Here is a 22,593-nt window from a genome sequence, read left to right as displayed (position 1 = left end):
ATCAATGTAACGCTTCCACAATGAGATTGAATTGTCAAAGGGATTCTCTTGTACAAATATGCAGTTGGTCTCTAGGGCATCCATGTACAATATAGCCAGATTGAGGGCAAAAGCAGCCCCCATTGATGTACCTTTGGTTTGCTGATAAAATTGGCCATCAAACAGGAAAAAATTCCTGGTGAGGCAGATCTCAAGCAACTGAAGAATGAAAGTAGTGGGAACAACATGTGGTCTAGGGCGTGTGTCTAGGATACCTTCAATAACCAGTAAAGAGTCAATTTGAGGTTTATTGGTGTATAATGATTCAACGTCGAGAGTGCACAGGGTGTCAGTGCGTGGGTCAAAGGAATGATTCTCGACTAACGTGATCATTTGCATGCTATCTCTAACATAGCATGTGGTGATAGGTACAAATTCTTTTATGAAGAAATCGACATAGAGGCCAAGTGGCTCAAGAATAGAGCACAACCTGAAACAATAGGGCGTCCAGGTGGGTTGGCTTGATCTTTGTGGATCTTCGGGAGTGTGTAGATGACAGGCGTGCGTGGTGCTTTAGCATTGAGGAACTGGTATTCTGGTTTGGACAAGAAACCTTGGTCAAGACCAGATGTAGTCACTTGTAGAATTACCTGTTGCAGTTCTACTGTTGGGTTGGTGGGAAGTTTGCAATAGTGACCTGTGTTTTCTAGTTGTCTCAGTATTTCATTCTGATAGTTAGTTAATTCTTGTAATACTATGCCGCCTCCTTAATCTGCAGGTTTTATGACAATGTCCTGGTTGGTTTTGAGTGTGTCAAGAGCGGATTTTTCTGCCAGTGTGATGTTATATGGGACAAAATGTCGTTCCTTTGTCATTTGGGAGAGATCCTTGAGTACGAGTTTCTCAAATGTAGAAATTTCAGGTGGGACCATACTGGAGGAAGGAGAGAATGTCGCTGCTGGTCTTAAGGATGTGTTGGATCTTTTGGGAGGTAGGAGGTTCAATAGAAAGTAGCTGTGAAGCCTTATTTTGCGGAAAAATCTCAGAACTTCAGTTTGCAGATCAAGGAAGTTGGTATGGGTGGTTGTGACAAATGATAGACCTTTATTGAGTACGCATAGTTCAGAATCTTTGAGTTGGTGCTTAGTCAGATAAAAAATGGGCAACAGCAAATTGGGAGGTGTCTCATGTGTGGTGACAACTAAAGGGGCACTATGGACAGGTATGGAGCGGGAGTCAGCATTGGGGTTGGAGTTGGTTACCATTGATAATGGTTGCGTTGTGTGTAACGTTCTCCTGGTGGGTTCTGCCAGTGGGTACGTTTCAATCCGCCTCTCTTTTGGGGCTCTTGTTGGCCTCGTCCTAAAAAAGAAGGATTATTCGATGCTCTGCTAGATGTGCTTGTGCCCTCCCCTGGATCGGAGTTGTCTGATGAGTCAGCTGAGGTATCAGAGAAACCTACCAGGTTGTTCCTTCGATTGAATCTGCCCCACGGTCTTGTGTTACGTGGATTGCTGTATGATCTATTGAGGTAAAAGTCCTTATTCAGATAGGGATAGGTCCTCTCAGTAGAGTAGGACTTAATATCTTTCTTGACTTTGTTAGATTTTTTGTTCTGTTCTATTCTATAGAACTCGTCAACTGTTTTTTGTACTTGATCCAACAATTTTTTACCCTCAGCTATCGTGCCGCTTTCTTTGATTGGTTTCTCAATATCGGTTATTTCCTCTAGTAGTTTGTTGAGTTCTTCTGTCGCTATATCAATACCCAATACCATCCAGTGCCTGGAGCAGGTGGTGCTAAAATAGCTAAATTTTGTGATGTATTTAGGGATATCCGTGAAAATCCCTGGTATGTTCCTGACCTGCAGACCTGTAGGAATAATGTCTGCCTTTAGGTATTCTGTCAGCATGCAGATCATAAGCTGAAGTCTGACTGACTGACTTCTTTTTAACCTTCTCTAGTTGTTCTGGGAGTGAGGAGCTGGTTTCTAATAGAGCACTGGTTGTGTCATTAAAAAGAGAGGGACCTTCTAAAATCTTTCTAATGTAGTCGTCTGTGTAGAGTGGTGCGTGATCTGACATATCTCTTGAAGACTGAATGAAAGTACAGAGGAGTGTAGAGGGTAAGGGTAGAAGAAATCAGAGTAATATGTGAGTACAAAGGATACAAGGAGGTAGCCCACTTTAAGCAAAAAGGGGAAATAAGAGCAAGAAGCCCTTGCAATCCAGCGATTGCGCTCAGTATATATAAAGGACAATGGCACCCAAAAAAGATCGGTCAGGGACCTTGGGAACTAATTTGTTACAAGAAACAGGGGTCCCTGAAAAGTTAAAAGGTGCGTATGCAATGAATATAGCCTCAATCAGTGTTATATTTATGCCAATATCCAGCCGGGCAGAGGCACTTTTAATATATACAATAATTAACAGTGGAACATAAAATGCAAGTCAAATAGCAGTGGGATACAAGCCTGTATCCGAAGACCTACATATCAGACAAACAGTAACATAGAAAAGGCTCAGGCAGTTCGTGGTTGTTTCAATCAGTAAATACTTAAATGGCGAAACAACTAATATGCAAGAGGTCTCCTTTACACAAAATTATGTACAACAAATACTGTGTGTAAGGTTGACAACTGTGTCGACGGCGTTTCGATCCTTATCAAGAGGATATCGGATCATCATCAGGACTAACGAATAAAGTGCCTGTAAACAATTGCCTAAGATTGCACTATATAATGTACATCATAGATACAGAAAGAAAAAGGGGGAACAACATATTATGGAGTTAGTAGAAGAATTGACAATGTAAAGAACAATCTACGTTAAACAGAATGAAACTAGAGTAGAGGTAAGTGCCAGTTACGCGTGTACTCAGAGAAAAAACGGTGAGAGTAAAGGGCGTACCGCGAAAGTTCAAGGCACGGCGTGGTAAGGATGTGAAGATGCGAGATGCAGACAAAAAATGAGCGCGATCGCCATGCATTATGGAGTGAATCGGTAATTGTACGGGTGGGTAAGACTTGCGTGCAAGCTATAGGCATGGTGAAACGGCAGATCTGGTGTGCACGCGATAGGTGGGGGGACGTATGTAGACTGGATTGTTACCTCTGAGGGCGTCCCGATGGTCGTGGGCTAGGCAGAGACCCTCACATAATAAAGGCGGGTCTTGTGACCTGGGGATGAAAGGGAGTTCTGGATGAGTGAAAAGGGGCAGCGAGAGAGATGGAGAGAATCTCGCTGGGGCTTACCTAATGAGGTACAAGGCGGGCGCGAGTGATAAGAGTAGACTGGAGGGGCGAGATGACGGAACCTGCGGGGAAGAAAACGGGATTGAGACAGGGGAAGGGGAACGTGGGTCGATGGGCGGTGCGTTTAAAGCGGTGAGTCTTACCTATATTGAGTAAAGGTAGACAATGCAAATATAATCCACAATCGCGGTGGGGGGACCAGCCTGCAAAAAATTAATAAATCAAGTCTAGGGGTGACAGGTGAAATACGCGGAGGCTGGGGAAAGTTCCTATAACTGGGGATGGCGCTTCCCCAGTCTCAATCCCGTTTTCTTCCCCGCAGGTTCCGTCATCTCGCCCCGCAGGTCTACTCTTATCACTCGCGTCCGCCTTGTACCTGATTAGGTAAGCCCCAGGGAGATTCTCTCCATTTCTCTTGCCGCCCCTTTTCACTCATCCAGAACTCCCTTTCATCCCCAGGTCACAAGACCCGCCTTTATTATGTGAGTGTCTCTGCCTAGCCCACGACCATCGGGCCGCCCTCAGAGGTAACAATACAGTCTACTTACGTCCCCCCCTCCTATCGCGTGCACACAAGATCTGCCGTTTCACCATGCTTATAGCTTGCACGCAAGTCTTAACCACCCGGACAGTTACCGATTCACTCCATAATGCATGGCCATCGCGCTCACTTTTTCTCTGCATCTCGCATCTTCACATCCTTACCACGCCGTGCCTTGAACTTTCGCGGTACGCCCTTTACTCTCACCGTTTTTTCTCCGAGTACACGCGTAACTGGCACTTATCTCTACTCTAGTTTCAATCTGTTTAACGTAGATTGTTCTTTACATTGTCAATTCTTCTACTGACTCCATAATAAGTTTTTTCCCCTTTTTTCTTTCTGTATCTATGATGTACATTATATAGTTTAATCTTAGGCAATTGTTTACAGGAACTTTATTTGTTAGTCCCGATGATGATCCGATATCCTCTTGATAAGGATCGAAACGCCATTGACACAGTTGTCAACCTTACACACAGTATTCCTTGTACATAATTTTGTGTGAAGGTGACCTCTTGCATATTAGTTGTTTCGCCATTTAAGTATTTACTAATTGAAACAACCACGAACTGCCTGAGCCTTTTGTACGTTACTGTTTGTCTGATATGTAGGTCTTCGGATACAGGCTTGTATCCCACTGCTATTTGACTTGCATTTTATGTTCCATTGTTAATTATTGTATATATTAAAAGTGCCTCTGTCCGGCTGGATATTGGCATAAATATAACACTGATTGAGGCTATATTCATTGCATACGCACCTTTTTACTTTGTATGTGCTGGCGGCAGTGTCCGAGGCGGTATTTTTAGATCCTCCGAGGTAAAAGGAGCACCAAAAGGAACCACATTCTGGTGTTAATTGAAGGGCTCAAATGGATTTGGCTACTTCTGTGTCCTTTTACATTTTCTCCAATGAGGTATCTACCACAGGGCCAACGAGGTGGTCTTTATCGAAGAGTGTGTTCAGGATAGAAGTCTGAACCTCTGGTTTGAATCCTGAAATACGTAGCCAGGCATGCCTTCTTGAAAGGGGCGCTGGAGTTCACAACTCTAGCAGCAGTGTCTTGAGCATCTAGCGCGCACCTGATTGAATTACTTGAAATGACCTGTCCCACCCGCACTAGGGCTTGCGCTTTAGACTTATGGCTCATCAGGCAGAAATTGGAGCAACTGCTCCATCTCATCTCAATGCGCCCTGTCGTACCTAGCTAGCAGCGCAAGTGTACTGGAGATGCACCAGACGTTTGCAGCCTGAGGCTACCCTTTACCCCGAAGCGTCAAGAAGCTTAGATTCTTTATCTGGGGGTGGAGCATCTCCTGTTGTTTGAGAATTTGTCCTTTTGCATGCGTTGGACACCATTAAGGAGTCCAATGGTAATTGTCCCTTTATATATGCTGGATCAGATGGTGCTGGCTTATACTTCTTATCTACCCTAGGGGTAAGGATACGGGCCCTGACGGGGTCACTAAAGATATCATCCACGTGCCTGATCATACCCTTGAGCATGGAAGTGTGTGAGAGGATCTTTGTGTGCTGCTAAGGGTTTCAAAAAGGAAATCCTCTTCCAGGGATTCTTTATGCAGCTGAACCCCATGGTAGTTAGCAGCTCTACCCAGCAGCTCTATGTAACCTACACTGCCATTCGGTGGACAGGGCTTCGTAGGGTACAGGTCAGGATCATTCCCTGTGGGGGAATTGGTATTATAATCTGTACAGGGGTCTGGAAGTATTGGTTCATTGTCATCAACCCCATTCCCATCCCCATCATCCTGATCTTCAGGTGTATGTGGTGGTGAATGCCCAGGTGAAATCATTAACGGTTGAGGCTGAAAAGGAAGAGATGGGAGGGGAGGATTAGTACCGACATTCTTCTTTTTTAAAGGAATGTGGTAGGCCTCTTCTGTCTCAGGTTTCTTTTAATTGTCATTTTTGTGGTGCTATGTCCAGTAGCTGGGAGGGTATAAAACTCCCTATGTTTAAGATCCGGTTTGGCATGTGGAGCATCGAAATGTTGTTCTTTAGATGGTATCGGCATGTCCGCTTGTTTTGGTGCCGGTGTTTTGAATGCCGAGCATTTTGGATCGGAAAGTGTTTTTGGCATCAAAGGGGGTGAGCCGGAGCCCATCTTCGACCCCGAAGGTTTCAGCTCGGAGCCGGTTTTCGAACGGCTCTCTTCAGAGCCGGAAGGCATTTGGCTGTGTTTCGGTGCCAAGCCAGAGGGCGGGGCATCGGAAACATGTTCTCAGTGCCAACCGTAGCCCGGAGACGGGAGTTGGACCTGAGCCGCCTTCTTGGGTTGAGGTGGACTTTGGGGCAAGGGAGGATCTTGCGGGATTTCGTCATCCTTCTCGAAGATGGGATCTTGTTCTTCCTTGGCTCCCATGGCATCTCCGGCCTCTTGTTCCGAAGTGGTGTGGAATGGCAATTCCGTGTTGGTTCTGCACGTCGCGACGTCAAGCCTGATTTTCGGGAAGGGTCTTTATCGACCGGAAAGCCTTGCATGTGTCGCAGTCCTGTTCTTTGTGCTCTGGAGACAAGCACAGGTTGCACAATTCGTGCGAGTCGGTGCGTGGAAACTTTGCGTGGCACAGAGAGTAGAATTTAAATGGAGTCCGTTCCATCGGTTGCGTAGCAGACTGACACGGGCAGGTCAGACAGTCTTCCACGAGCTACCCGATCGAAAGAGGGTTGTTTAAGTAAATACAATATGCGGAAAAGGGGATTACGCGATCGAAAACAATACCGTCGAGGTTGAGAGTCTTGTGCACAGATGGAAACTGAAGAAACTGTGTCGAACCAGAGCACAGCAATTCACGTCCGAACCCGATGGCGGAAAAAAACAATCTAACAATGGAGTAGATGCTCATGCGCACTATCGCAGAAAGTAGGAGTCATCTACCTTGTGACTGGAAAGACTTCTTTGAATAAAAACAAACTGCAAACATCAAAACCCAACACTAGATGGCAGCAGTAGGCATAGCATGTGATCTACCGCTCACATGCTTCGAACATAACATTACAGACTTAAGGAGGAAGGTTGACTACTGTCTACTGCCGCCACTCGATCTCCACGCAAGGCGGTTTAGAGTTGACTAGTTCGAGTGTAAGGCCTTCCCCTGCTGCTGCAAGAGAAGATCCTCCCGAAGGGGCAGCCTTATTGGACGATTAATGCTCAGTTGGAGAAGCTCGGGATACCAGACTCTCCATGCCCAGTCAGGACAGCAAGAATGACTTGGGCCCGTCCCTCAAGAAAGAAAGGGACCCCCTGCAGGGATTACAGAGCTCCTAGGGCAGGGTAAATGACAAATATGAACTAAACTACCTAGGCAGTCAGAAATAATGAACAACTATGTAATACATTAGATATTTTCAATATTGCAGAAGGAAACACAGTGTACATAATATTAGTAAAAAAAATATATATTTAATTTTTAATGTGTGTAGATTGCACAAAAATATATAATGATGCTAAGCAATTCTACTTTGAAATAGATAATTCAACAGATATCAAGCAAAATGGACAGTACAATACAGATTAATAAAACAATTCATATGTACAATACAAACGACAACAGATACAAATATAGAGAGGCAAACAGAGTGGCTGAGACTGAGATGTTCTCAACGCGCGTTTCGACGCAGGCAGTGCGTCTTCATCAGGAGAGCCACAATCTTTTGTGTTCTATAAATATACAAAATACTCATATGAGCAGACAAAAATATACAATTTTTTTTTTAATTTATTAAAGACACTGAGATCCTTCACAAATTTGAGTTCTAAAGATAATGAAGTGCTGTCAAAATCACCCTTTAATGGAATATCAAGTGAGAAGGAAGGAACCAAGAAAAAAATGTGAAGAAAGATGGGAAAGGTGCTATAATAACCATCATCATGCCGGTGATAAGTAAACATAAAGCAAAACAAGGATACGGAAAGCAGAAAAATATGGAAGGTCAATATAAAAATTAGCAACAAGAGAGAAAGAAGAGAATGAAGTAAAGAAACCAACGATTACCCAATGGATGTCAAGATAAATAGCAAACTTACGTAGAAGGTTGTCGTAACAATGGATAAATAAATATGGTCCAACCAGGACCTAATGTCAATAAATGGGTGTTGAACCGTGATCTAACAATGATATCTTTCAAATTTTTGTTGCGTCGATGCGCAAACAAAGGTTTCTTCAGATGCAAGGAAGAATTTTGTTTTTTCAGTAACACTCTGAACTCATTGTGAATCCAAGAGTCTTAATTGGACCTCAAGGCATTTCATCTTTGACATTCTCATTACATTTGTAAGCAGTTTTTTTACTACTTTGGTTATTGTTCCCGTCTTTATCCCTGCAATTAAGGAACACATCTGTTTCCTTTTATTCTTTTTGCTCTCATTCTTTGACTGTATATATTTTTGTATCATACACATAATAGTAGGTTTATGAACCTTGAACCTTTGTTGCTTTCTTTTTTCATTACATATAGGGAGGATCTTTATTGACATTAGGTCCTGGTTGGACCATATTTATTTATCCATTGTTACGACAACCTTCTACGTAAGTTTGCTATTTATCTTGACATCCATTGGGTAATCGTTGGTTTCTTTACTTCATTCTCTTCTTTCTCTCTTGTTGCTAATTTTTATATTGACCTTCCATATTTTTCTGCTTTCCGTATCCTTGTTTTGCTTTATGTTTACTTATCACCGGCATGATGATGGTTATTATAGCACCTTTCCCATCTTTCTTCACATTTTTTTCTTGGTTCCTTCCTTCTCACTTGATATTCTATTAAAGGGTGATTTTGACAGCACTTCATTATCTTTAGAACTCAAATTTGTGAAGGATCTCAGTGTCTTTAAGAAATTTAAAAAATGTTTTTATATTTTTGTCTGCTCATATGAGTATTTTGTATATTTATAGAACACAAAAGATTGTGGCTCTCCTGATGAAGACGCACTGCCTGCGTCGAAACGCGCGTTGAGAACATCTCAGTCTCAGCCACTCTGTTTGCCTCTCTATATTTGTATCTGTTGTCGTTTGTATTGTACATATGAATTGTTTTATTAATCTGTATTGTACTGTCCATTTTGCTTGATATCTGTTGAATTATCTATTTCAAAGTAGAATTGCTTAGCATCATTATATATTTTTGTGCAATCTACACACATTAAAAATTAAATATATATTTTTTTACTAATATTATGTACACTGTGTTTCCTTCTGCAATATTGAAAATGTCTAATGTATTACATAGTTGTTAATTATTTCTGACTGCCTAGGTAGTTTAGTTCATATTGGGCCCGTCACTCTTCATCTTCTTGAGCACTCTGGACAGGAGTGGTATTGATGGAAAGGCATACATGAGGCCTGAGCTCCACTTGAGATGAAAAGCATTGCAGAGCGAGTGCCGCCTTCCAGCATACATAACTGCTAACATTATGCATTCAACAGATGCAAACAGATCTACCCACTTCTAAAAGAGACCTTGCACAACCTCCGGATGGAGACTCCATAAATGATCCGCTAGGCATTGATGGCTGAGTATGTCCACCTTGGCATTCAGGAGACCTGCCAGGTATTGAATCACCATGTATATGCACTGCAGTTTCAGTCATGTCCAGAGACGCAGGGTCTCGTGACAAAAAGTCCACAACCCCACCCACACTGTTTGCTGCAGTACCACATAGAAGTTATAGTGTCCATGAACATCTGAACCAGCTTTCCCTTGATAGAAGGAAGAAAAGCTCTCAATGCCAAGCAAATCGCTCTGAGTTCCAACAAGTTGATGTTGAGACCCAAATACGCCAGAGACCAGTGTCCTCTGATCTCCACCTCTCCCAGATGGCCGCCCCATCCCAGGAGTGACGCATCTGTCACTACTGTGTGATCTGGTTTAGGAATGGAGAGGGGTCTGCCTCTGTCAATCGCGGTTGGTCAGCCACAACGGCAGGTCCTGTGCAGTTTCCTCTGAGATACAGACCATGTCAGAGAGATTCCCCTGATGCTGCACCCACTGAAACGACAGGCCCCACTGCAGAGCCTGCATATGCCATCTGGCATGTGTCACTAGCAAGATGCAGGAGGCCATAAGGCCCAGCAGTCTCAGAGTCAGTCTCATAGAAATCCAGGATAGAGGGTGAAACATCCTTACCATAGCCTAAATATTGTGGACTCACCGCTAAGGAGGATAGGCCCAAAAACTGCACTGTGTTCCGAACAGCTCCAGTGAAGGAGTGTGTCTGAGAGGGACTTGGCTGTGACTTCTGCACATTAATAGTGAACCCCAGTGAAAGCAGGAGGTTCGCCTTAGTCTCGAGGTGGGAGAAAACAGTCTGGAGGGAGCTCGCCTTCAACAGCCAATCATTGAGATAGGAGAAGACTGGCACCCTGATCTATGCAGATAAGCTGCGACAACCGCCATCACCTTGGTGAACACCCGAGGGGGCCTAGTACGGCCAAGAGGAGCACCATCAACTGAAAGTGGTTGTGGCCTACTGCGAACCGCAGGTAACGCCGATGAGCAGGCAGGACGGGAATGTGAAAATAAGGGTCCAGCAAGTCCAACGTTACCATCCAGTCTCCAGGTTCTAGGGCATACAAGACGTGAGCCAGAGTGAGCGTTTTGAACTTTTCCTTTTTTGAGGAAGTAGTTGAAGGCTTACAGATCAAGGATAGGACGAAGGCCCATTTCCTTTTTCGGGACCAGAAAGTAGCAGGAATCGCAATCACAGACTACTTCTGGCACCGGAACACTCTCTATGGATCCCTTGGCTAAGAGAGTCCGGACTTTCTCCTGAAGCAGGTTCAGGTGGTTCTCCATCAGCTGGATGCATGGAGGAAGTAGTCGTCTTGAATTGGAGGAGGTAGTCTCTAAGGGGAGGGAGTAGCCCCTTCGGTGTTGGCCTGATATATGATGTCACTAATTCTAGTGTACACCTTGTATCAGTCCAAACAACCCTTATGGTGATTGGTTGTAAAGTCAACCTTATAGACCAGCTATCTTAGTGGTAGCATGGACAAGAGCAGTCTTAGGCTAAACTCTGTATGGCATGTGAAGCCAGCTGTTATACCATTTGCAACCCCTTGAATACCAAATGAAAGGACACCACAACAGATATTATAAAAAATGGAATGTATTTATTCTAGTCAAAACACCCTCAGCACTCTTTATGAGATTCGAGGTAAGTACAACACAGTCTTAATCAAGCATACATAAGTCACACAAGTAATACAGTTAGGCCCTAGGGGCCAAGCAAACCATATACTAAGTAAGTGGTATAAGAACCACTGTCACGAACACAGGATAGGCCTAGGCCTAGGGAATCGCTGGGGCTACACTATACTACCAAAGGTTAGGAAGTGGGAGGCCCACGGGATTCAGGTGCAGAGTGGAAACACTCACACGTAATGCGTAAAAGTCGATAGAAATAGTAGTTATTAGAAATTAACAGTTTTAGGACACTTCTGGAAGAGCTAGGAGTTCGAGACTTGGAAACTAGACCCTAGGATAGTCACTACCCTTGTGAGCACCGGAGTACTCTAGCCCACGGGCTGCAGGTGCATAGGTGTGAACTTGCGTCGGGTTTCGTCGCTGACTCCTATGGATGCCTGAAGGAAAGTTGCTGACAGGCAGTCAGTGAAGAGTGTCCGGTGGATCCCAAGGATGGAATCAAGAAGGAAGGATACCTGCAAGCAGAAGGGACAGAGTCTAGGTCACCAGCCAGGAGCCTGGAAGGAACCAGGCGATGTCGTGCAGATGCAGGTGAAGAACTGAAGCTTGTCGCAGCAGCCAAGGGTACCAGGAGACGTCGAGGACGACCAGGACCAGGAGGCGAGCTGTCCCACGAAGGCTCTTGCTGTCGGCGGCGTCGATGTCGAGTTAGGACCCAACAAGCCTTGGCAAGCGGAACCCACGCAGAATGGAGGACTTGCTTCTGGTGCAGACCAGGAAGGTCCGGGGTGCTTCTCTTTCACAGAGGAGCTAGTGCCAGTCTGGAGGAGCCGGACCAGCCAGATGACATCAAAGGTTCGTCGCCGCAGAGGTCACTAGCCAACGGGCCAGCAACCAGACAACACGTCGAGCAACTCAGGTGCAGAAGGGCCCCACGCAGAACACGTGAAGTGTGGGGAGCTGATCTTCTTTGCAGATGGTGCTCGGGATGGGGGCTTCCCAATTCCCCAAGCACAGCCTCGAGAAAGCCTCAGAAGTCGCGCTAGTCAGGTACTAGCCACTTTTCCCAAGTCGCCGGTCCCACGTACCTCGTCGCCTCCACGGGTCTCAGCTTTGCTGCAGATGTGGATCTGGGTCAGAGGTGTCTGGAAGTCTCGGCGCTGGTCAGTCTCTGCAGTCGTCCCTCGTAGGATCAGTCGCAAAGCAAGCAGCGGTCGCTGGATGGTGCCTGGTTGCCCAGGGTGGTCACTCCTTGGCCACAAGGGAGATTCTTCAGTCTTCTTCCTGAGGTCGAATGTCGAAGGTCCAGAGTTTCTGTTCAAGTTGCAGAATCAGGATAATCTAATTTTGCAGGGCTCAGCTACCTACTGATATACTGGGCTAATGGGCTGGGCTACCTGCAAGGTCCCTCCTATGGGTGGGACCAGGAAGGGGAGTGGCTACACCCCCTTTCCTTTGTCCAGTTTCGCGCCAGAGCTGGGGCTGGAGTGCCCCAGCACCGGTTTGAACTGGTCTATGCATGGAGCACCTTGTGTGCCCCAGGCATGTCTCATTCCTTTCAGCCCTCCCTGCCCCAATACACTAAAGTCTGTCTGGGGAGGTGCTAGAACCTCCCCAAGCAGGAAACCTATTGTCCAGGCCTCCCTGGCTGGGAGGGCTCCCAGCTGCAGGAGGTCAGACTCGTGTCTGTGGCAGCAGCATCCATTTTGTGATGCTGAGGCTTTGGTCAGTGTTACACAGCAAAGTAGGATTTTAACATGTCTCTCCCTCTAGAAGGGAGGAATAATATCCTCATCACCAGAAATGGTATGGGGGTATTATTCCAAAGTGTTAGACACCTTACACGACTTGTTTTGATAAAGCCAAACCATAGGCCAAACCATAGTTACCATAACCGTTTAAGATTATAAGGTACTTTAAGAGTATATGGTAGGCTATATCATAGAACAGCTATAAGGACATGGTTCCGAAAGCTGCAGACGGGCTCAGCTCATGCTAGAGCACCATCTCGCATGTTACCAAGCACTCTGCCTCCAGGATTGTTAAGGCCTGCCATAGGAGTGGCTGATAGGTACACATGTGTCTATATATAAGGTAGGTATAGGAATACTACACCTAAGCAAGGGGTGATTACACGACCTTGCCCCAGCTGATCAGCCAGTTGTGTCGGATTGGAAGGCCAGGCCAGGGGTGGCATAATACATGCTGCAGCCCCTGGGAGGCCTAGGGTACACCTATGCCCTGGGTACCTAGGGTACACTGTACAGGGTCCAATAAGGTGACCCTTACCAATTGGGTATGTACCTAGGGTACATGGAGTCCATTTTAAAGAGAGAGCAGACAGCCTGAGACCCTGAATGGCAGGATCTCAGGCCAACTAAGTCGAAAAACCAGCTAGACACTAGGTAAAAAGTTGGGGGTAACCATAGTCAGATATCCACCTTCCTACATTCGGACTATCCGAAAAACCCACCTGTCCGACGAGATGTTTATGCCAGTGGTGGTGGTCATGGCTGATCCTGCCACTAGCTGGCCGCACATGATCTTAAAGGTTAGAACTAGGAAGGTTTGGAGGCTGCAGGGGAAAGAGTGGACTGACCCAACCTCTGGCCGCCCGACCCATGGGGTCGAAAGGAGCCACAGCCATGCATTGAACCTGCGTGGTCTTGTGGCTGGGATATGGCTGGCACGGCTGAAAGCCCCTTCCGTGGCCACGAAATGGGCAAAAGGCAGACGGGGATGGGTAGCCACAGACAGGCCTAAGGATTTGGTGTAGCACACGAGTCCTTAAAGTGCTCCAGGGCCATCTTTGCATTGTCTTGGAAGAGACCGGTGCCATCAAAGTGCATGACAATAAGGAAAGCCCGGACATCCCCAGAAAAGACAGAAGTTCTCAGCCAGGTGTAGTGTCAAACAGCCACCATCAATGACATTTTTCTGCTCAGTGAGTCGGTTGTGTCAAGCCCACAATGAATGGTGAACTTTGCTGCATCCTTCCCGTCTGATACTGCTTGGGAAAGACCATCCTCTCAACAGGGACTGACAACCAGACCTTCGGGGCGAACGACAAGGTGCCAAGCACTGGGCCTTAAGCAGCTTTAGGCACAGTTTCCTCAAAGCTTCAGAGCCATGGCCCAGTAGTCAGAGCATGACTTCGAGTCGTGGTCGTGCTGCAGGCACCAGAGACAAATTAAGTGTGGATCTGTCACCGAGATGGCGTGAATGTCGGCTTGGCACAAGATTGAATCTAGAAGTCTTCGACATATTTGGAAAAAACCTACACACCAAAAATTGTCAACAAAACTTCAAAAAAAGCCTGTCAAAAAGTGACAGAGGGTAACTCTCTTCACAGATCTGAGCTAGCAGGTCTGTAAAGAAAGAAACGGACGTCAGCGCGCAGAGGTGGCACGGACGTCACTTCCGGCTTGGATGATGCCGAAGTCACGCGGAGCTGACTGATGCCACCTACCGGCGCACAAAAGGGTATTGCTCGAGCAAAAGTCTTCTGGATCCAGCCTGATGCCTGGGAAATTCTAAGGTAAGGAATTTGCGGCTAGATGTCTCTATCAGATGCTGGTATGTTAGGTGCCTTGATTTATGGTTATATTGTCATGTTTGCGTCTGTTTGAGATGTATGAAAAAAGCAGCTATTGAAGCACTATAATGCAATTCTTTTTTTAACAAAAAAGGAACACGTTTCTGAAGAACAACTGAGGAGGTGTGTCAAAAGCAGAGAAAACTTTACAATCCCACGCTTTAGTTAATCCAGTATAGGGAACGTTCCTCAAAATGATGGCGAAGTCAGTGTGGGAACTAGCATTTTGAGTGATCATTTTCCTAACCCTACAAAGAGATCTGCTCCTGAACTTTAAGCGGTCCTCTCCAGCTGAGTGTAGTGAGAGCCCTCCACTTTACAAAACAATGACCAATAGTCCACTTCTTAGTGACTGAGAACTCAGTAACGCTTTGGGATTCACATCTCTGGCAGCTTTGCTGTCTGTCCGGAGTCAAGCACATGATTGTTTCTAGGCAGCTTTCATTTCACCAGCCTCTGGAGTCTTCAAAAGTATTTTAATATATACTTCATGTAAAGTAACACAAACCTACAAGAGACAACAAATGATATGATAGGTGACTTATGTGCAGAATGTGCAGCAGCTACTCCTAGGAGTGACCCCGGTGCAGAGCACAAGGAGGTCAGACAACTGAAGATTTGGCTTCCTAAACAGCAGTGAGAAGTAAAATTAACGAAGCTCTATAGGGAGCTGGTTCCAAGACGAGACACCCGAAACAGCTAATGTTCAGCCACTGAACCTTTGGTGCAGGTACTTAGGTACCACTGCTTTCTGTTTTCTGGAAGAGCCTAGTAGTCTAGTAGGGTTATAGAAGCTGAATCTGGCTCTGAGGTAATTGGGGCCTGTTTGGTACAAAGCATCATGTACCAGAGCCTTAAATGTAATCCTCTTTCTAATGGGTAGCCAATGAAGTCCCCACAAATGGCCACTAATGTGATGTCTTTTTGGAATATCCAGCAGAAGATGAGTTGTTGCATTTTGGATCAGCTGCAATTTATCTCAGAGATATTCTGGTAAGCTCAATTACAGGGCATTGTCGTAATCCAGTCTGGACGTGATCAGAGCCTGTATAACTGTTTTCTTGGCTGGGAAGGAGAGCAGAGGCAGAAACTTATTTAACGACCTCAAGATCCCAAAGCAAAGACCCACTAGCTTTTTGACCTGCGGACCGAAGGACGGTTTATTGTCATAGATTTTCCCAAAATGTGACTGCATTCTTTGGATAACCGCCAGGGGGAGGGGGCGTGGGGGGGGGGGGGTAGGGCAGGAGACGTCATCTGGCCAGATGGTTGACACAAGTGTAGTAATCTGTATTATACGTATTTGGTTACTTGCTCCCTAGCTGCTCAGCCAGTGTGAATGTGATGCATGGAAAGTTGGTGTGATGGTCTTGAATGGAATGTGTGGGTGCCTGGATGCTGGAGTGTGACAGTTGGTGTATAGGCTGAGCAGCAGGCAGACTGCTCCTGGTGGGGCTGCATCTCTACAATTCATCTACCTGTACCTGAACTCAATATAACTACTTAAATCTACATCCTGGCTACGGATTTCGTTACTATAGATGTTTGGGGACGATTCTTGAAAAAAACAAGTGCGTTTTTTTTTTTTTTAAACAAAGGACTCTGTAACAAGAAATATCTAAAGGAAACCTACTGAAACTAAGAAGAAATCTCTACTTAGAAGTACAAGGCACGCCAGCCCCACCAGTGTCTTTTTCATCAGACAGCCAATTTCTGCTTGTATTTCATTGGGTCAAACGATTGGTTTCCTTCTACTTTGACAGCTTGTTTGATCCTCCGCACTTGTCAGCGTACTGCCCAGCCTTGACATGCTTCTGTGGTCTACTAAATGTACCTTCCAACCATTTTCAATCAACCTGCCACAACCTACAAGATTCAACTAGTGCCTGTCGAGTTTCACCATTTATCAAAGACTATGAGGCAAGCGTTTGAAGTTGCATGTTATATTTCACTATTCAATCTTTGCCAGTGTAACTGACAGCATGTCGGCACAAAGACAATGGGGAAAGTTTTTCAAGGTGCATGTCATATTCTTCAAACTCGCACAATGCGGTGAATTTATTCAGTTTATTTACTTTCCTATGCATGCCCTGTTGTCATGTCAGTTAAACCGTTTGGTGTGGTTTAAATTTGTACCTTAGCGCATTCTTCTTACCGTGAATCACGCAGGGGTATTGAAGACTCTTTAGTGACATGTTTTCTTCTGTGCAGCATCCAACTGCTGTGAGACGTTTTCCAGGAAGTAAGGCACGCGCAAACTCACCTTCATGTGGACTCATGTGAAGTCTCTCCTGTGACGCACCTGTTATTCTGTTGCTGTTTTGGGACGCTTTGCAGAGCGGCGACGCCGATAACCACCTGGCACAGCATCAAATGCGTGCCGCCATCTTGTTATTGGAGGCAGTGCACGAACCACGGATTATCCAGCAGATATCGATTTCGTTTTGTGATGTTCCATGCTGGCTGACATCTAATTCCTCCGGCCTCACAGCAAGTAATTTGGACACTAGAGTCACGTGTCACCAGCGTCGTTAGGCTTTGGTGAGTTTGTTAGTTTGACATATGAGATGGGACGGAATGACTAAATGACATTGTTTTAAGCATATCCGGTGGTGTGGGTTCTGAGTTCGGCAGTCTACGTGTATTCCAGACGGGATGAAGTAAATTCGGTCAGTACTGTTCTGAGTTTGCTTTCCTTCGTCGTGAAGCGGCAGCTAAATTCCACAAGGGTTATACAGCTTGTTAGAACTTTATAGCAATATATTACAAGTTCTGAATATTCTGTGAGGAGAAGTTTCACTAGATCGCCAAGCTCACATTTTCTAGAAGAGCGTTATCAGGTGCTGCTTTAATGTCATGTCAGTTTCTCTACTCGCAGGATCCTCATTCTTCATGGACACAAACTACGATGCCTGAAGTTCAAGGCAGAGCACACATCTTTATTTTACATTCATGTTTTGAGACCATGTTTGTTTCCAATTTGTTTTTAATGTATTATTACATGCTTGTTGGGGCCAACAAGACCAGAGTGTTGTTATGGTAGTACTACTCGGGTGAGAGATCGCTCACCGGCGATAGATCAGTTTAAAGGAATGTAATACAAGAGACAGACAGTTTGTCCTTACCCTTACTAGAGGAGTGTCTCTCCTTTTTCTAATTTGATGTGTTTTAGTCGCTTTCAATGTGGTCTTCTTAGCTCATGGGTGTAGTCACCTTTTGCTTCACACTTTGTTTTTGTAGTGGGTGTCAGTCCCATCTACGCAGCCTGTAGTAGGTTTTAGTCTGATCTACTTTGTTCTAATGGGTACGAGTCCCATTGTTTTTGTAGTGGGTGTTAGTCCCATTTCACGTTTTTGTGGGTTTGAACGTTTCTATCCTCCACAAAAGGTTTCTAGTCAAAGATGACTTTATTTCGACCACAAAGTCATAAAAGTAGACACAGCATGGTAAAAGAGCACATTTTAAAAACAGATATAAAGTAGACAATATGGTATGATTCAATATAAAAATAAAAATAAGTTACAGAGATAGGAATAACAATCAGTACAATCGATGGGAACAAGAAGGTCAAGCAAGAAATCATGTGAATCAATTTGGTAATCATAAATAACTACCATACTAAAGTTCATAAAAGTTAATCCAGTTCACAACAGTGACCATCACATCAAGCATGTGGTCCTTTTCAGACATAAGGTATGCCAGTATCTAGATAAACCAAAAACCACAAGTCTGCTTGTGTCCGTGCTTAGCAATCTAAGCACCTCCAGATAGTGGCCGGAGCCAACAATTTTACAAAAGTGGAAAAATCCACTTGGCCCTCAGCAATTTATATATCGGGCAGAAAAATAGGGGATGAATAATAGATTCAGCACTAGCATTACAAGCAGGACATTGATCGTTATTCTCAGATTCTGACCTCCAGTTTTTGCAAAACGTTTTAAGCAGGAGTGTTTTATAGCGCAACTGAAAAAACGACTTCCGAGCCAAGGGAGGGACAATTTCATCTAATGAGTCTTCAAAGCAAGGTACACATTTAAAATTTTAAAAAAATTGGTGGTCAAGCTACCCTTGGCGTCAAGTGCAATTTGCAGGGATGTTGCTTCCCAATACCGTTCCTTCAGCTCAGCTCTCGAGATGGTAACCATACTTCCTGGGTCAAACCAATACCCCATCATTCCACGCCTCTCTAGGAGAGCCCTCAGAGCTCTAAACCAGGGGACAGATTTAATAATAGGAAATTTCATAAGCTCACAAAGTAGCTCCCGGTATGGGCGCAATTCCTCCACAGTCCACAGTCTGTGCCAAAACATCAAGTGCTTATAACTAATTTTATGGGTCAGCTGTCTGTGTGCCAAGTCAAAATAAAGGGGGACTAGAGGCGTGCTTACTGGAAGATTAGTCAAAGATCTAAGAAAACGATTTTCAACAAATGACAATGGAGCAGTTGTACCAGAGCCCCAAAGTTCTGCTCCATAAAGTGCACCCCCCAAGATTTTCATATTATAAATTTCCAATGCTGGCGCTAACTGCCTTGTAAAAGTGTTTGTGTATATTTGCCAGATTTGCGGTTTGAAGGATAAGTTGCAACTTTACCTTATCAATGTGTTGATCCCACCTCAATGTGGGAGTAAAACGAATGCCCAGATAATCATAAAATTCCACACGCTCTAGCTTGCTACTGCCAGCGAGGACCTGTCTTTTATTTCGTTTGTCCTTACCCTTCCTAAAAATCATGTATTTTGTTTTAGTTTCATTTAACACCAGGCCTCGTTCCTCGCAAAACAGAATAAAATCATTTAAAATCTGCTGGAGACCTTGGGGAGATTTTGCAATTAAAAGAGTGTCGTCAGCGAAGAGGAGGGCTGGAACTCTTCGGCTACCCACCTTCGGAGCATCGCACCCGTCCCTATCTAGCCACTTTATAACGTCATAAATAAAAAGAATAAAAAGAGTAGGGGCAAGGACACATCCCTATCTCACACCACAGTCAAGGTGTCCGTAACTTGGTTGTTCTCGCCCCATCTGACCTGTGCTGTATTAGATGTGTGGAGTCTAATTAAAATGTCTAAAAGATTAAGTGGCATGCCTAATTCTTTGAGAACCCTCCATAGTTTCGCCCGGGGAACTAGATCAAAGGCAGACCGCAGGTCTACGAAGGCCACATAGAGTTCCCTCCCTTGATATAAACTTCCTTCCAATATAAGCATAGCAAACGGAAGGTTTGGTCCAGGGTACTAATTTTAGCTCGAAATCCTGCCTGAAGGTCACTCAAGATTTCAGATTCTGTGATCCAGTCCTGGAGTCGAGCTAGTACCTGCTTGCAGAAGATCTTCTGTGAGGAGTCAATAAGACTTATCGGCCTAAAGCTTGAGGGCTTTGTTCTGTCCCCTTTTTTGTAAATCGGGACGATCTCGGCATTTTTCCATGAAATAGGTATAGGACTACCCCCAAGAATGGAATTTGATAGTATGTTTATATACCGACTCCATAGGGCCACATCCTCCTTATAAAGTTCATTAGGGATTCGATAAAGCCCTGGCGCACGTGCTAGGGTACAAGAAGCAATTGCAACTCGGGTCTACTCTAGCGAGATGTGTAGATCAGTTACATCCAGGGCCTCATCAATCAGACTTGCGTCTTGACCTACAGGTGCCTTGTCCCTAGATTCGTATAGGGTGCAAAAGTGGGTTTCCCAGGCCTCCGGTTGAACCGTAAATTCTAGATGGTACTTATTATCCTTCAACCAGTGTGCTGCCAGACTCCAGAACTTTTTCGAGTCCCTCGCTAGCAAAGCACTCCTTAAAGATGACCAAAGATGGGCCTCCCACTCCTTTTTAGCTTCTTCAATGGCTTTTTTATACTTAGCACGGCAAAGCATCATATCAGGGCGAGATTTTTGCTTTACTGCCTTTAATAATTCCTGCTTTAACAGCCTACATGCCTTTGTATACCAGGCTCCCTGCTTATTTTGTGCATAATGGGGTTTTATTCTCTTTCTCTTATGCGACTTCCCCTGGCTACCCAATAGATCCCGGATTTCTCTATAGAGGAGATCATGACTCGTGCCTATCACATCATCGACCTGCTCCATGGTTGATCTAGCGGTTTTCTCAAGGAATGCGGAGACCTTCCCCTTTACTGCACCCAAGACCTCCGGGTGGGCCTCAACCCAGTTCCACTTGATTCTCATCTGATTATTAGCAACTGGCAGGAGCCCAATATTCGGGCAACCCCGGTCTATGGTCCACCCGGATGCTTGATTTGTAAGGGTAAGAGCGAGGGCGTTATGGTCGCTATCGGCCCTTATGACCACTGCCATGTCCAATACAAGATGCCAATAATTTAAGGATACAAGGCAGTAATCAATTCTGCTTTCCTGAACAGTCCTATTAAAGGTAGGGTCCCCTTTTGCATCTGATAGGGTCCTGCCATTGGTAGCCCTGAGGTCATGTTGCAGTGTAAGTGCCAGCAGCTGCGCTCCTCTTGATGTTGGGTGTTGATGTTCCATGTTGTTTCTGGTCCATTTATTCACCTGTATTTTGGGAAAGTCAGTTGGGCTGTCCGTCACCCATTTCTACTGTTATTATTTTTTTTTTTTATTTATAGGAGGATGATGGGTGGGTGATATATATTATGTATATTTGTCTATGCATCTCCTCTTAATTGTTTATTCTTCATGCTCTTGTACTTCTTGTACATCTCTTGCATATTTTCTCTGAATTCTCTTTCCATTTCACTTTACTTTTTCTTACTCTTGACTTTCCTCTACTGTTGTTCATTTTTATTGCTTGGGTTCTCTTTTTTTGAATCTTTTCTTATTTACAGTTTCTATTTTTGTGTTGTAGAAGAAAAGAGGATATGTAGTAATCTGTATTATACTTATTTGGTTACTTTCTCACTAGCTGCTCAGCCACTGTGAATGTGATGCATGAAATGTTGGTGTGATGGTCTTGAATTGAATGTTTGGGTGTCTCAATGCTTGAGTGTGACAGTTGGTGTATGGGCTGAGCAGCAGGCAGACTGCTCCTTGAGGGGCTGCAGCTCTACAATTCATCTACCTGTAACTGAACTCAATAAAACCACTTAAATCTACATACTGGCTATGGACATCGTTACTACCCAAATTCAGAGGGAAACGCTCTAAAAAACAGAATTTCCGTCTTCTTTTCATTGAATTTGAGTTGCGCTTTGGCTAGCCAGTAGAAGACAGCGGTAAGGCATCTCTTAATTAGGGAGCCGTTGGGCTCGGTACCCTTGCTCCAGGAAAAAAAGCAGTTTAGTGTTTTCTGCATAAGCCAGCACCTTACCACCCAGTTCTTCTGCCAAGAATACTAAGGGAGTGAGGTATACATCCAAACATCAGACAAAAAAAGACTAGGTCGTATTTTGTTTAGCAGCTTGGGTCACAAATCCAATGTGTTTCCTTACGTTCTTCAATGTGCACAATTGTATACATTTATTAAATCTTACTTAAAGATTACATAAACTATTTTGAAAAGCAATCAGACAGTCAGTAAATGACCATGTAGCATGATAAACAGATATTTAGTACTAGCGGCGAGCCATACTCCTATGACATTCAAATATATTAAACTTAAATTTCATAGCTCTCGATCACAAAACCCTTTTCTACAGAAATTGCTGCATCATGTGAATATGAAAATTAACTTACTGAGGCAGAATTTCAGAAGCCATGAAAATTTTCTCTACTAATTCAGAAAGAGTGTTCAGCAGGTGCACCAAGTTAGTGTTCACATCTTCATTTTTTTCCAATTTTGAAGGATTTAGCTAAAAATGTATAAGAAATTTAAAAAAATTAGTCATTATGGGTAATTACAATTTAAAAAGGTTGCATGCATACTTAGTCCTACTATCTCTAATGTATCTATCAATACTAAAGAACTTCAAGATGGATGAGCATACTAGAAACTGCTCTAATACAGCAAATACAGAAAGGGTGATAGCGCCCTGAAAATCTGCAACACTCCTCCTTGTAAGTTTGGTCCACCCTACAAACACTTTACTCTCTAAAATGGTGTCTGTAGGTAGCTGGCTTTT

At 44.5% G+C, this 22,593-nt stretch overlaps 1 protein-coding gene across 2 annotated transcripts in view; it reads right to left on the bottom strand.

The window, feature by feature from the left end:
- RASA1 (RAS p21 protein activator 1) overlaps positions 1 to 22,593 on the bottom strand; it is a 1,052,852-nt gene that overhangs the window by 490,913 nt on the left and 539,346 nt on the right. For both annotated transcript variants that reach the window (XM_085632428.1, XM_085632429.1), the window contains exon 19: positions 22,208 to 22,323. In XM_085632428.1, the coding sequence (XP_085488554.1) occupies positions 22,208 to 22,323 (116 nt within the window). The remainder of the gene's footprint in view (positions 1 to 22,207; positions 22,324 to 22,593) is intronic.

The sequence above is a fragment of the Triturus cristatus genome, chromosome 2_1, assembly GCF_964204655.1.
Source record: "Triturus cristatus chromosome 2_1, aTriCri1.1, whole genome shotgun sequence".
In the NCBI taxonomy this organism is placed as follows: Eukaryota; Metazoa; Chordata; class Amphibia; order Caudata; family Salamandridae; genus Triturus; species Triturus cristatus.
Note: the sequence above shows the minus strand (reverse complement) of the source record. Positions and strands in the feature narration are given on the sequence as shown.